The sequence below is a fragment of the Pristiophorus japonicus genome, chromosome 30 (assembly GCF_044704955.1).
Source record: "Pristiophorus japonicus isolate sPriJap1 chromosome 30, sPriJap1.hap1, whole genome shotgun sequence".
In the NCBI taxonomy this organism is placed as follows: domain Eukaryota; kingdom Metazoa; phylum Chordata; class Chondrichthyes; family Pristiophoridae; genus Pristiophorus; species Pristiophorus japonicus.
The window spans coordinates 2189965-2205994 of record NC_092006.1 but is presented as its reverse complement, the minus strand read 5'-3'; the positions used below and the strand labels follow the sequence as shown (position 1 = coordinate 2205994).

The following is a 16030-nucleotide window of genomic DNA, read 5'->3' as shown; positions in this document are numbered from 1 at the left end:
CCCTGTGCTGTACCTGTCCTGGGAATGTTTGATGGGACTGTGTAGAGGGAGCTTTACTCTGTATCTAACCCCATGCTGTACCTGCTCTGGGAGTGTTTGATGGGACAGTGTAGAGGGAGCTTTACTCTGTATCTAACCCCGTGCTGTACCTGCCCTGGGAGTGTTTGATGGGACAGTGTAGAGGGAGCTTTACTCTGTATCTAACCCCGTGCTGTACCTGCCCTGGGAGTGTTTGATGGGACAGTGTAGAGGGAGCTTTACTCTGTCTCTAACCTGTGCTGTACCTGCCCTGGGAGTGTTTGATGGGACAGTGTAGAGTGAGCTTTACTCTGTATCTAACCCCGTGCTGTACCTGCCCTGGGAGTGTTTGATGGGACAGTGTAGAGGGAGCTTTACTCTGTATCTAACCCCCTGTACCTGCCCTGGGAGTGTTTGATGGGACAGTGTAGAGGGAGCTTTACTCTGTATCTAACCCCCTGTACCTGCCCTGGGAGTGTTTGATGGGACAGTGTAGACGGAGCTTTACTCTGTATCTAACCCCGTGCTGTACCTGCCCTGGGGGTGTTTGATGGGACAGTGTAGAGGGAGCTTTACTCTGTATCTAACCCCCTGTACCTGCCCTGGGAGTGTTTGATGGGACAGTGTAGAGGGAGCTTTACTCTGTATCTAACCCCCTGTACCTGCCCTGGGGGTGTTTGATGGGACAGTGTAGAGGGAGCTTTACTCTGTATCTAACCCCCTGTACCTGCCCTGGGAGTGTTTGATGGGACAGTGTAGAGGGAGCTTTACTCTGTATCTAACCCCCTGTACCTGCCCTGGGAGTGTTTGATGGGACAGTGTAGAGGGAGCTTTACTCTGTATCTAACCCCCTGTACCTGCCCTGGGAGTGTTTGATGGGACAGTGTAGAGGGAGCTTTACTCTGTATCTAACCCCCTGTACCTGCCCTGGGAGTGTTTGATGGGACAGTGTAGAGGGAGCTTTACTCTGTATCTAACCCCCTGTACCTGCCCTGGGAGTGTTTGATGGGACAGTGTAGAGGGAGCTTTACTCTGTATCTAACCCCCTGTACCTGCCCTGGGAGTGTTTGATGGGACAGTGTAGAGGGAGCTTTACTCTGTATCTAACGCCGTGCTGTACCTGCCCTGGCAGTGTTTGATGGGACAGTGTAGAGGGAGCTTTACTCTGTATCTAACCCTGTGCTGTACCTGCCCTGGGAGTGTTTGATGGGACAGTGTAGAGGGAGCTTTACTCTGTATCTAACCCCCTGTACCTGCCCTGGGAGTGTTTGATGGGACAGTGTAGAGGGAGCTTTACTCTGTATCTAACCCCCTGTACCTGCCCTGGGAATGTGTGATGGGACAGTGTAGAGGGAGCTTTACTCTGTATCTAACCCCCTGTACCTGCCCTGGGGGTGTTTGATGGGACAGTGTAGAGGGAGCTTTACTCTGTATCTAACCCCCTGTACCTGCCCTGGGAGTGTTTGATGGGACAGTGTAGAGGGAGCTTTACTCTGTATCTAACCCCCTGTACCTGCCCTGGGAGTGTTTGATGGGACAGTGTAGAGGGAGCTTTACTCTGTATCTAACCCCCTGTACCTGCCCTGGGAGTGTTTGATGGGACAGTGTAGAGGGAGCTTTACTCTGTATCTAACCCCCTGTACCTGCCCTGGGAGTGTTTGATGGGACAGTGTAGAGGGAGCTTTACTCTGTATCTAACCCCCTGTACCTGCCCTGGGAGTGTTTGATGGGACAGTGTAGAGGGAGCTTTACTCTGTATCTAACGCCGTGCTGTACCTGCCCTGGCAGTGTTTGATGGGACAGTGTAGAGGGAGCTTTACTCTGTATCTAACCCTGTGCTGTACCTGCCCTGGGAGTGTTTGATGGGACAGTGTAGAGGGAGCTTTACTCTGTATCTAACGCCGTGCTGTACCTGCCCTGGCAGTGTTTGATGGGACAGTGTAGAGGGAGCTTTACTCTGTATCTAACCCTGTGCTGTACCTGCCCTGGGAGTGTTTGATGGGACAGTGTAGAGGGAGCTTTACTCTGTATCTAACCCCCTGTACCTGCCCTGGGAATGTGTGATGGGACAGTGTAGAGGGAGCTTTACTCTGTATCTAACCCCCTGTACCTGCCCTGGGAATGTGTGATGGGACAGTGTAGAGGGAGCTTTACTCTGTATCTAACCCCCTGTACCTGCCCTGGGAATGTTTGATGGGACAGTGTAGAGGGAGCTTTACTCTGTATCTAACCCCCTGTACCTGCCCTGGGAGTGTGTGATGGGACAGTGTAGAGGGAACTTTACTCTGTATCTAACCCCGTGCCCTGGGAGTGTGTGATGGGACAGTGTAGAGGGAGCTTTACTCTGTATCTAACCCCCTGTACCTGCCCTGGGAATGTTTGATGGGACAGTGTAGAGGGAGCTTTACTCTGTATCTAACCCCCTGTACCTGCCCTGGGAGTGTTTGATGGGACAGTGTAGAGGGAGCTTTACTCTGTATCTAACCCCATGCTGTACCTGCCCTGGGAGTGTTTGATGGGACAGTGTAGAGGGAGCTTTACTCTGTATCTAACCCCCTGTACCTGCCCTGGGAGTGTTTGATGGGACAGTGTAGAGGGAGCTTTACTCTGTATCTAACCCCCTGTACCTGCCCTGGGAATGTTTGATGGGACAGTGTAGAGGGAGCTTTACTCTGTATCTAACCCCCTGTACCTGCCCTGGGAATGTTTGATGGGACAGTGTAGAGGGAGCTTTACTCTGTATCTAACCCCCTGTACCTGCCCTGGGAGTGTTTGATGGGACAGTGTAGAGGGAGCTTTACTCTGTATCTAACCCCCTGTACCTGCCCTGGGAGTGTTTGATGGGACAGTGTAGAGGGAGCTTTACTCTGTATCTAACCCCCTGTACCTGCCCTGGGAGTGTTTGATGGGACAGTGTAGAGGGAGCTTTACTCTGTATCTAACCCCCTGTACCTGCCCTGGGAATGTTTGATGGGACAGTGTAGAGGGAGCTTTACTCTGTATCTAACCCCCTGTACCTGCCCTGGGAATGTTTGATGGGACAGTGTAGAGGGAGCTTTACTCTGTATCTAACCCCGTGCTGTACCTGCCCTGGGAGTGTTTGATGGGACAGTGTAGAGGGAGCTTTACTCTGTATCTAACCCCCTGTACCTGCCCTGGGAGTGTTTGATGGGACAGTGTAGAGGGAGCTTTGCTCTGTATCTAACCCCGTGCTGTACCTGCCCTGGGAGTGTTTGATGGGACAGTGTAGAGGGAGCTTTACTCTGTATCTAACCCCCTGTACCTACCCTTGGAGTGTTTGATGGGACAGTGTAGAGGGAGCTTTACTCTGTATCTAACCCCGTGCCCTGGGAGTGTGTGATGGGACAGTGTAGAGGGAGCTTTACTCTGTATCTAACCCCCTGTACCTACCCTTGGAGTGTTTGATGGGACAGTGTAGAGGGAGCTTTACTCTGTATCTAACCCCGTGCCCTGGGAGTGTGTGATGGGACAGTGTAGAGGGAGCTTTACTCTGTATCTAACCCCCTGTACCTACCCTTGGAGTGTTTGATGGGACAGTGTAGAGGGAGCTTTACTCTGTATCTAACCCCGTGCCCTGGGAGTGTGTGATGGGACAGTGATACTTCGTAAGCCAAGTGCCAGGAAGAAGCCGCACCTCGAGAGACGGGAGGTGGAGTTCCGGCGCGGATGGATGCAAGCTCAATTGACATTCTGTCCCCTCTGTTAACATCAATCATAAACTGTGCCGAGCTTACAGTTGCCAGTCGCTGGGCGTGTGAGCAGGTGAGTTTCTCTCTCCCTCTCTCTCTCCCTCCCCCACTCTCCCCAGGGTTACCTAAGGTGGGTTGGGCTGATGTGCAGGGACTGTTGAATCCTCCGTGTTGTCTCTCTGCTTGTCTCTCTCCGCCGTCAGTCAGACGCACCCAGCTCCTCCATTACCGACGCCTACCAAGAACTGCAAGAGGTGAATTTAACAGGGACCCGCCGTCCATTTAATTCCACGTTCCTTTCCAACGGGGCTATTGGGCGTTTGCTAAAACAGGTAAATTGAAGTCAAGCTCTCTGGCGACCAGGACTTGGGGTCGGCAGTCGATGCACAAGGTGCTGTTTCCTAGATTGCTGGAGTGAAGGCAGCAGGAGTTCAAGACATGAAATTAAAATGAGATATACTTATTGTTGAAAGTCTCGACTCTCTTCCCGCCCCCCCCTCCCGTTCACAGACCCAGGAGGAAGAGTGAGGGCAGGCGATTCGGCACTGGGTCCGACTGAGCAGCTTTCACTGCTCCTGGTTGAAGGCTGAAGCTGGCAGCATCCCCCACCCTCACAGGGAGGAGGAGAAATCGGCCAGGGTGCCCACTCCTGGTCACTGTCCAATGACCCCTGCTCGTAAGTAAGTGTGTGCGTGTGTCTGTCAGTGTGTGCGGCTGTCAGTGTGTGAGTGTTGTGTGTATGAGGGTGTGTGTATCTGAGTGTGTGAGCATGTGTATGTGTGCGTGTGTGAGAGTGAGTCTGAGAGTATCTGAATGTGTGCATGTGTGAGTATGAGAGTGTGTATCTGAGTGTGTCTGAGAGTGTGTGTATCTGAATGTGTGTATCCGTGAGTGTGTGATGTATGACAGTGTGTATCTGTGTGTGTGAGAGAGTGCGTGTGTGAAAGTGTGTGTGTGTGTGAGAGACAGAGAAAGAGAGAAAACAGGATTGTGATGCCCTCCAGGGTTGAATATCTTCCAGGCTCTCGCAGGTGTGTGCGAGGCTCCGTGAGAGGTAATGGATCCCGCGGATTGGGAGGGGAGGGGCAATGGATCCTAAGGAATGGGAGGGGGTGTGGCAAAGGATCGCGCGGATGGGGAGGGGCAGTGGATCCCGCAGATTGGGAGTTGTCGGGGCAGTGGATCTCCTGGATCGGAAGAGGCAGTGGATCCCGCGGATTGGGTGGGGGGCAGTGGATCGCGCAGGTGGGGAGGGGCAGTGGATCCCATGGATTGGGGGCAGTGGATCCCACGGATGGGGGGCAGTGGATCCCACGGATTGGGAGTGGTTGGGGCAGTGGATCTGCTGATGGGGGGCAGTGGATCCCACGGATTGGGGGGCAGTGGATCCCACAGATTGGGGGGGAGTGGATCACGCGGATGGGGAGGGGCAGTGGATCCCACGGATTGGGGGCAGTGGATCCCGTGGATTGGGAGGTGTCGGGACAGTGGATCCCATGGATTGGGAGAGGCAGTGGATCCCACAGATTTGGGGGGGCAGTGGATCCCGTGGATTGGGAGGTGCCGGGACAGTGGATCCCGTGGATTGGGAAAGGCAGTGGATCCCACAGATTGGGGGCAGTGGATCCCGTGGATTGGGAGGTGTCGGGACAGTGGATCCCGTGGATTGGGAGAGGCAGTGGATCCCACAGATTGGGGGGCAGTTGATCCCACGGATTGTGGGGAGGGGATCGCGCGGGTGGGGAGGGGCAGTGGATCCCATGGATTGGGGGGCAGTGGATCCCACGGATTGGGGGGCAGTGGATCCCGTGGATTAGGAGGTGCCGGGACAGTGGATCCTGTGGATTGGGAGAGGCAGTGGATCCCACAGATTGGGGGGCAGTGGATCCCGTGGATTGGGAGGTGTCGGGACAGTGGATCCCACAGATTGGGGGGGCAGTGGATCCCGTGGATTGGGAGGTGTCGGGACAGTGGATCCTGTGGATTGGGAGAGGCAGTGGATCCCGCGGATTGGGAGGGGCGGTTGGGGAGGGCAGTACTGGGGGGGGGTTTGGTGAAGTTGGGAAATGATTCAAGGAGTTTTAATTTTTAGTCCAGTCAGTTTACGATGAATAATTAAACAGCCAATGAAAGTTTAATGAGAACCTGTAGTGATCAATGTGAAACAAGCCCGAGCATTTTGGACGGTGTTCAGTTTCAGAAAGCAGGGCAGAACTGCCACAGATTCATTATTTCTGTTTCTTCAAAACCAAATCAAAATTGCACTTGAGAATCGGACTCAGAAAATGTCATCGAGAACTGCAACGCACGGATACCATTCCGTTCCCGCCACAAACTCCTCGTCCTGTTTGCAGCCTTTGACACAGTTGACCACTCTATCCTCCTCCAACGCTTCTCCACCATGGTCCAGCTGGGTGGGACTGCACTCGCCTGGTTCCATTCTTATCTAATCGTAGCCAGAGAATCGCTTGCTTCCCTTCCCGCCCCCCGCATCGTTGCCTCCGGTGTCCCCCAAGGACCTATCCTTGGCCCCTTCCTATTTCTTATCTACACGCTGCCCCTTGGCGACATCATCCGGAAACACAGCGTCAGTTCCCACATGTACGCTGACGACACCCAGCTCTACCTCACCCCCCCCCTTCTCTCGACCCCTCCTCGGTCTCTAAATTGTCAGACTGCTTGTTCGACACTGGATGAGCCGAAATTTCCTCCTGCTAAATATTGGGAAGGCCGAAACCATGGTTTTCGATCTCTGTCACAAACTCCGTTCCCTAGCCACTGACTCCACCCTCTCCCCAACTCCTGTCTGAGGCTGAACCAGACTGTTCGCAACCTTGGCATCATATTTGACCCCGAGGTGAGCTTCCGGCCACATAGCCGCGGCATAACTAAAACCGCCCATTTCCACCTCTGTAACATCGCCCGTCTTCACCCCTGCCTCAGCTCATCCGCTGCTGAAGCCCTCATCCGTGCCTTTGTTACCTCCAGACTTGACTACTCCAACACACTCCTGGCTGGCTGCTCACATTCTACCCGACATAAACTAGAGGTGATCCAAAACTCGGCTGTCCCTGTGTCCTAACTCGCACCAAGTCCCACTCACACATCACCCCCTGTGCTCGCTGCCCTGTGTCCTAACTCGCACCGAGTCCCACTCACACATCACCCCCTGTGCTCACTGCCCTGTGGCCTAACTCGCACCGAGTTCCGCTCACCCATCACCCCCTGTGCTCACTGCCCTGTGGCCTAACTCGCACCGAGTTCCGCTCACCCATCACCCCCTGTGCTCACTGCCCCGTGTCCTAACTCGCACCCAGTCCCGCTCACCCATCACCCCCTGTGCTTGCCCCGTGTCCTAACTTGCACCCAGTCCCGCTCACCCATCACCCCCTGTGCTCACTTCCCCGTGTCCTAACTCACACCAAGTCCCGCTCACCCATCACCCCCTGTGCTCACTTACCCGTGTCCTAACTCACACCAAGTCCCACTCACCCATCACCCCCTGTGCTTGCTGCCCCGTGTCCTAACTCGGACCGAGTCACGCTCACCCATCGCCTCCTGTGCTCGCTGCCCCTGTGTCCTAACTCGCACCAAGTCCCGCTCACCCATCACCCCCTGTGCTTGCTGCCCCGTGTCCTAACTCGTACCGAGTCCCGCTCACCCATCACCCCCTGTGCTCGCTGCCCCTGTGTCCTAACTCGCACCCAGTCCCACTCACCCATCACCCCCTGTGCTCGCTGACCTACTTTGGCTCCCGGTTAAGCAACGCCTCAATTTCAAAATTCTCATCCATGTTTACAAATCCCTCCATGGCTTGCCTCTCCCTATCTCTGTAATCTCCTCCAGCCCCACAACCTCCCCCCCCGAGATCTCTGTGCTCTGCGCATCAGGGCTCAGAGATCGGGCCGGATTTCATTTATATTGTTCCCCTTTTGTTCACAGGGTGAAGTTTTGCAAGCCTAAGAAAGATGAAGGTGCTGAGCATCGCGTTGGAAATGAAGAATTACATCTTGGTCCTGGTACTGTGGGGAATGTGTTTAGGTACGGACTGTGAAAGCACAAAGAATAGAGTCACAGAGAGAAAGAGAGAGAGACAGAAAGGGAGAGAGAGCAGCAGAAAGAGGGAGACAGGCAAAGAGAACGAGAGAGGCAGAAGGAGAGAGGCAAAGAGCAAGGGAGACAGGCAGAGAGTGGGAGAGCGAGAAGGAGAGTCAGGCAGAGCGACAGAAAGGGAGAGAGCGCGGCAGAAAGAGGGAGACAAGCCAAGAGAAAGAGAGAGAGAGGCAGAAGGAGAGAGCGCGAGAGAAGAGCAAAAGAGACAGGCAGAGCGAGAGGCAGCGAGAGAGAGAGGCAGAGCGAGAGAGAGAGACAGCAGGAGCTAAATAGAGAGAGAGGGAGTGAAGCACTGAGAGTGAACTAGGGAGACAAAGGTAGAAAGGGAGAGTGTGAGAAATGTTTACAAATGTCTGCCAGGCTGGGAGACTTTAGGGCACAATTAAAGCTGGACTGCGGGCGTTGGAGTACTAGAGGGACGAGCTTTGGTGGCCAAAAGGCCATTTTTTGCCCTGGGTTTCGATTTATTTAAATAAACCAGTTGATCTTGGGTGGTGTTATACAGGGTTCAGATTAAGTGTAGTCTGCCGGTGAAACATAGAAAATAGGTGCAGGAGTAGGCCATTCGGCCCTTCGAGCCTGCACCACCATTCAATAAGATCATGGCTGATCATTCCCTCAGTACCCCTTTCCTGCTTTCTCCCCATACCCCCTGATCCCTTTAGCCGTAAGGGCCACATCTTTTGAATATATCTAACGAATTGGCCTCAACAACTCTCTGCGGTAGGGAATTCCACAGGTTCACAATTCTCTGAGTGAAGAAGTTTCTCCTCATCTCGGTCCTAAATAGTTTCCCCCTTATCCTTAGACTGTGACCCCTGGTTCTGGACTTCCCCAACATCGGGAACATTCGTCCTGCATCTAACCTGTTCAGGTCCGTCAGAATTTTATATGTTTCTATGATTCTATCCTCTCATTCTTCTAAACTCCAGTGAATACACGCCCAGTCGATCCAGTATCTCCTCATTTGTCAGTCCTGCCATCCCGGGAATCAGTCTGGTGAACCTTCGCTGCACTCCCTCAATAGCAAGAACGTCCTTCCTCAGATTAGGAGACCAAAACTGAACACAATACTCCAGGTGAGGCCTCACTAAGGCCCTGACCAACTGCAGTAAGACCTCCATGCTCCTATACTCAAATCCTCTAGCTATGAAGGCCTTCTTCACCGCCTGCTGTACCTGCATGCCATGGCACCCGGGTCTCGTTGCACCTCCCCTTTTCCTAATTTGTCGCCATTCAGATAGTATTCTGCCTTCCTGTTTTTGCCACCAAAGTGGATAACCTCACATTTATCCATATTATACTGCACCTGCCATGCATTTGCCCACTCAACTAACCTGTCCAAGTCATCCTGCAGCCTCTTAGCATCCTCCTCACAGCTCACACCGCCACCCAGCTTAGTGTCATCTGCTAACTTGGAGATATTACATTCAATTCCTTCATCTAAATCATTAATGTATATTGTAAATAGCTGGGGTCCCAGCACTGAGCCCTGCGGCACCCCACTAGTCACTGCCTGCCATTCTGAAAAGGACTCGTTTATCCCGAATCTCTGCTTCCTGTCTGCCAACCAGTTCTCTATCCACGTCAGTACATTACCCCTAATACCATGTGCTTTAATTTTGCACACCAATCTCTTATGTGGGATCTTGTCAAATGCCTTTTGAAAGTCGAAATACACCACATCCACTGGTTATCCCTTGTCCACTCTACTAGTTACATCCTCAAAAAATTCTAGAAGATTTATCAAGCATGATTTCCCCTTCATAAATCCATGCTGACTTGGACCGATTCTGTCACTGCTTTCCAAATGCGCTGCTTTTTCATCTTTAATAATTGATTCCAACATTTTCCCCACTACCGATGTCAGGCTAACTGGTCTATAATTCCCCGCTTTCTCTCTCCCTCCTTTTTTTAAAAGTAGTGTTACATTAGCTACCCTCCAGTCCATAGGAACTGATCCAGAGTCGATAGACTGTTGGAAAATGATCACCAATGCATCCACTATTTCTAGGGCCACTTCCTTAAGTACTCTGGGATGCAGACTATCAGGCCCTGGAGATTTATTGGCCTTCAATCCCATCAATTTCTTGACTAATAAGGATTTCCTTCAGTTCCTCCTTCTCGCTAGACCCTTGGTCCCCGAGTATTTCCGGAAAGTTATTTGAGTCTTTTGTGAAGACAGAACCAAAGTATTTGTTCAATTGGTCTGCCATTTCTTTGTTCCCCATTATAAATTCACCTGATTCTGACTGCAAGGGACCTATGTTGGTCTTCACTAATCTTTTTCTCTTCACATATCTATAGAAGCTTTTGCAGTCAGTTTTTATGTTCCCAGCAAGCTTCCTCTCATACTCTATTTTACCCCTCCTAATTAAACCCTTTGCCCTCCTCTGCTGAATTCTAAATTTCTCCCAGTCCTCAGGTTTGCTGCTTTTTCTGGCCAATTTATATGCCGTTAGAGGGCAGGAGGGAGATGAGCAGGGCAGGGCAGGCATGTCAGCTACACGAGCAATTTCTCTGCAGTACGGGCTGGGGAGTTGGGAGATGCGAAACCCTGAGGCACTTCAGCGCCGCCACTGGCGGGAGGTTGCAATTACAGCGTGACGTTTACATAGGAAGTTTCCATTGTAAATACTGTCAGATGAATTTATGATGGGGAAGGTTTGACACGCAAGATGTGGTTACAGGAGGTGAGGGCTTTTTTGACAGGAACTGCGTGCACGGGGATTTTAGTCGCTCGGAGAAACCTGCAAATGTTTTTTTTACCCTCTTTGCTCCCAGATTCTTCCAACGGGGGCTCTATGGGTTTCTTTAACTCCACTGAACCAGTGAAGAGAATGGCAAAAATAATGGTAAGATTTCAAATTGTCCACACCCATCCCATTAATATCTATTAATACATTTATCATATGATTTTCTGTGTCTTAACGGTTTCAATCCTGATACTAAGAGAGTGAGGAGATAGAGTAGGATACATTTCTATACACAGAGGGTTGGTAAAGAATGCTTTACCACAGGACAGTGGGATTAGTTTGGGATTGATACAGGGCTATGGGGAGAGAGCGGGGCAGTGGGATTAGTTTGGGATTGATACAGGGCTATGGGGAGAGAGCGGGGCAGTGGGATTAGTTTGGGATTGATACGGGGCTAAGGGGAGAGAACGGGGTAAAGGGATTAGTTTGGGGATTGATACAAAACTATGGGGGGAGCGCGGGGCAGTGGGATTAGTTTGGGATTGATACAGGGCTAAGGGGAGAGAACGGGGTAATGGGATTAGTTTGGGATTGATACAGGACTACAGGGAGAGAATGGGGCAGTGGGATTAGTTTGGGATTGATACAGGGCTATGGGGAGAGAGCGGGGCAGTGGGATTAGTTTGGGGATTGATACAGGGCTATGAAGAGAGCGGAGCAGTAGGATTAGTTTGGGGATTGATACAGGACTATGGAGAGAGAGCGGGGCAGTGGGATTAGTTTGGGGATTGATACAGGGCTATGGAGAGAGAGTGAGGCAGTGGGATTAGTTTGGGATTGATACAGAGCTATGGGGAGAGAGCAGGGCAGTGGGATTAGTTTGGGGATTGATACAGGGCTATAGGGAGAGAGCGGGGCAGTGGGATTAGTTTGGGGATTGATACAGGGCTATGGGGAGAGAGCGGGGCATGGGTTGATGTGTAAGGTTCCTGCTAATAACAGTCTTCTCTTTTACAGATGGAGGAATGTAACGAAACAGGCAAGTATTAATACTCTGTGAAACAGTAATCCAACCTTCTAATCAACTTAATTAAAACTCCCTTTACTCTGTATCTAACCCCCTGTACCTGCCCTGGGAGTGTTTGATGGGACAGTGTAGAGGGAGCTTTACTCTGTATCTAACCCCGTGTTGTACCTACCCTGGGAGTGTTTGATGGGGACAGTGTAGAGGGAGCTTTACTCTGTATCTAACCCTCTGTACCTGCCCTGGGAGTGTTTGATGGGACAGTGTCGAGGGAGCTTTACTCTGTATCTAACCCCGTGCTGTACCTGCCCTGGGAGTGTTTGATGGGATAGTGTAGAGGGAGCTTTACTCTGTATCTAACCCCGTGCTGTACCTGCCCTGGGAGTGTTTGATGGGAGAGTGTAGAGGGAGCTTTACTCTGTATCTAACCCCCTGTACCTGCCCTGGGAGTGTTTGATGGGAGAGTGTAGAGGGAGCTTTACTCTGTATCTAACCCCCTGTACCTGCCCTGGGAGTGTTTGATGGAACAGTGTAGAGGGAGCTTTACTCTGTATCTAACCCCCTGTACCTGCCATGGGAGTGTTTGATGGGACAGTGTAGAGGGAGCTAAGTTCTTACTCAACGTTTGTGGCATGTATGTATGCTTCGGTTTATCAGCCGCCAGGTGGCGCCACTGTCGGAGGTTTTTGGGCTGTGCACATGTGTATGCGGCCCAGGTTTAAAAGGCCAGCCATCTTGTATTGTGAGCACTTCGTGCCCTAATAAAGTAGAGCCAGGTTTGTACCTGTTCGGAGTTTACAGTATTCAGTCTGTCGAGTTATTGCATACATAACAGTCTGAGCATTATATTCAGTTAAAAATTAAGGTCCAGCTTCATCTTTGTCCACCTTCCGTTACCAGAGCAGATGGATGTTGGTCACCAGTCAGATGCTAACTCACTCAGGACAATGTCCGACAGCACAAGCGCGTTTCACCAGCTCTGACTCCTCCATCTAGCCCGAGGCGGAGGATGCTTTATTATTAATAAAGCTGGGGTTCTCCTTAGAGCAGAGAAGGTTAAGGGGAGATTGACCAGAATGGTCCCAGGTTTGAGGGACTTCAGTGACGGGGAGAGACTGGAGAAGCTGGGGTTGTTCTCCTTGGATCAGAGAAGGTTAAGGGGGAGATTTGATAGAGGCGATCAAAATCACGAGAGGTTTTGATAGAGTAGATAGAGAGAAACTGTTCCCAGGGGCAGGAGGGTCGGTAACCAGAGGGACACAGATTGACGATAATCGGCGATGGAACCAGAGGGACAGAGATTGACGATAATCGGCGATGGAACCAGAGGGACAGAGATTGACGATAATCGGCGATGGAACCAGAGGGACACAGATTGACGATAATCGGCGATGGAACCAGAGGGACACAGATTGACGATAATCGGCGATGGAACCAGAGGGACAGAGATTGACGATAATCGGCGATGGAACCAGAGGGACACAGATTGACGATAATCGGCGATGGAACCAGAGGGACACGGATTGACGATAATCGGCGATGGAACCAGAGGGACACGGATTGACGATAATCGGCGATGGAACCAGAGGGACAGAGATTGACGATAATCGGCGATGGAACCAGAGGGACACAGATTGACGATAATCGGCGATGGAACCAGAGGGACACGGATTGACGATAATCGGCGATGGAACCAGAGGGACACGGATTGACGATAATCGGCGATGGAACCAGAGGGACACAGATTGACGATAATCGGCGATGGAACCAGAGGGACACAGATTGACGATAATCGGCGATGGAACCAGAGGGACACAGATTGACGATAATCGGCGATGGAACCAGAGGGACACAGATTGACGATAATCGGCGATGGAACCAGAGGGACACAGATTGACGATAATCGGCGATGGAACCAGAGGGACACAGATTGACGATAATCGGCGATGGAACCAGAGGGGCACAGATTGACGATAATCGGCGATGGAACCAGAGGGGAAGAGGGGGAGAATGTTTTTACGCAGCGAGTTGTTGTGATTGGGAACGCGCTGCTTGAAAGGGCGGTGGGAGCAGATTCAACAGTGACTTTCAAACCGGGAATTGGGTAAATACTTGAAATGTGCCGGGCTGTGGGGAAAGAGCGGGGGGAGTGGGACTGATTGGATCGCTGTCTCACCGAGCCGGCACAGCACGGGCTGGATGGGCCCAGTGGGATCCTCCTGTGCAGTATCATTCTATGATTCGATGTTTGCTTGGCCGTCCCCTGCTTGCGTTCGCTACCTCCCATTCCCAGTCCAGATTGATGAATCGGACCGTTGCCCTCACTCCAATGCCAGTGGATGGTGCAGCTGCCTCTGCCTTCACTGGCTGCAGCCGTGGTTGGGCCAGCAGGAAAGGCCCCTACACCACCTGCCCATGTTTGAGGAGGTACTGCTATTAACAAATGCTAATTCTGCCGACTTACTGAGATATCTGTTCCTCTCTTCCCAGATGCCGCGACTAAAAGTGGCTTCGCAGATTTCCTTCAAAGGTAAAACTCCAATAAAAATGGTCCTTGTAAAGTTAGGGAAGTCAAAATAATTTTACATAATAATTCAGTCTGATCTACATTTAGGACCCAAACCCCTTCCCATTCACTCCCACTGTACACAATCCCAATGGACTCAGACCCCTTCCTATTCACTCCCACTGTACACAATCCCAATGGACTCAGACCCCTTCCCATTCACTCCCACTGTACACAATCCCAATGGACCCAAACCCCTTCCCATTCACTCCCACAGTACACAATCCCAATGGACTCAGACCCCTTCCCATTCACTCCCACTGTACACAATGCGCAGTAGACACCTCAGGTCGCTGGAGAAATAACACCAACGATGTCTCCGCAAGATCCTACAAATCCCCTGAGAGGACAGACACACCAACGTTCGTGTCCTCGACCAGGCCAACATCCCCGGCATTGAAGCACTCACCACACTTGATCAGCTCTGGTGGGCAGGCCACATTGTCCGCATGCCAGACACGAGACTCCCAAAGCCAACGCTCTACTCGGAACTCCTTCATGGCAAATGAGCCAAAGTTGGGCAGAGGAAACGTTACAAGGGACACTCTCAAAGCCTCCCTGATAAAGTGCAACATTTCCACCGACACCTGGGAGTCCCTGGCCAAAGACCAGTCCGCCCTAAGTGGAGGAAGTGCATCCGGGAGGGCGCTGAGCACCTCGAGTCTCGTCGCCGAGAGCGTGCAGAAACCAAGAGCAGGCAGCGGAAAGAGCGTGCAACAAACCAGTCCCACCCTCCCCTTCCCTCAACCACTGTCTGTCCCACCTGTGACAGGGACTGTGGCTCTCGTATTGGACTGTTCAGCCACCTAAGGACTCGTTTTTAGAGTGGAGGCAAGTCTCCCTCGATTCCAAGGGACTGCCTATGATTATGATGATGATGATGGACACAAATCCCTTCCCATTCACTCCCATTGTACACAATCCCAATGGACCCAAACCCCTACCCGTTCACTACCACTATACATAATCCCAATGGACCCAAATCCCTTCAAATTCACTCCCACTGTACACAATCCCAATGGACCCAAACCCCTTCCCATTCACTCCCACTGTACACAATCCCAATGGACCCAAACCCCTTCCCATTCACTACCACTATACACAATCCCAATGGACCCAAACCCCTTCCCATTCACTCCCACTGTACACAATCCCAATGAACCCAAACCCCTTCCCATTCACTCCCATTGTACACAATTCCAATTGACCCAAACCTCTTCCTATTCATTTTCGGTGTAAAGGGCCTTTCCATTTACCTGTAGCTATGTAGGAATTATCATGCCCCTTTCCTGCAGTATCTGACCTGTGCCAGGCTGACCAAAGGGTATCAGTCTGTCCTCCCATCCAACGTGTTGATATGCTGCCCCTTTAGTTGGTTACTCATGGTGAGTCCGCACAGTCCTGGTCCTATCCTGTGACACTGGAGTCAATCTGAAATGTTGGTGGTTGCTGGGAGAGAAGCCACAGCAAGAGATGACCTCAGATCCATCAAAGTGGTACGCATTGCTGCAGCAAGGAGCTCCATCTAGTGGTCTGGCTGAGAAATATAAAACACCTGTCGCGATCCTTGGCCAGAATGGAGATGATCGGGGGAGGGGAGCTGCCTTTCGGATGAGATGTTAAACCGAGGCCCCGTTTGCTCTCTCTTAAGGTGGACGTAAAAGATCCCGGGGCCACTATTTTGAAGAAGAGCAGGGGGAGTTATCCCCGGTGACCTGGGGCCAATATTTATCCCTCAACCAACATCACAAAAAAAACCCCAGATGGTCTGGGTCATTATCACATTGCTGTTTGTGGGAGCTTGCGGTATGCAAATTGCCTGCCGCGTTTCCCACATTACAACAGTAACTACACTTCAAAAAAAGTACTTAATTGGCTGTAAAGTGCTTTGGGACGATAATGG

General features: G+C 51.6%; 2 protein-coding genes across 3 annotated transcripts in view; one reads left to right on the top strand and one right to left on the bottom strand.

Moving 5' to 3' along the window:
• tdrkh (tudor and KH domain containing) overlaps nt 1-16030 on the bottom strand; it is a 136588-nt gene that overhangs the window by 25634 nt on the left and 94924 nt on the right. The window lies entirely within an intron of this gene.
• The window catches only part of LOC139240145 (otoancorin-like), a 71931-nt gene continuing 63465 nt past the window's right edge, over nt 7565-16030 (top strand). For both annotated transcript variants that reach the window (XM_070868523.1, XM_070868522.1), the window contains exons 1-4: nt 7565-7769; nt 10626-10696; nt 11555-11576; nt 14052-14091. In XM_070868523.1, the coding sequence (XP_070724624.1) occupies nt 7697-7769; nt 10626-10696; nt 11555-11576; nt 14052-14091 (206 nt within the window). In that variant the 5' untranslated portion in view covers nt 7565-7696. The remainder of the gene's footprint in view (nt 7770-10625; nt 10697-11554; nt 11577-14051; nt 14092-16030) is intronic.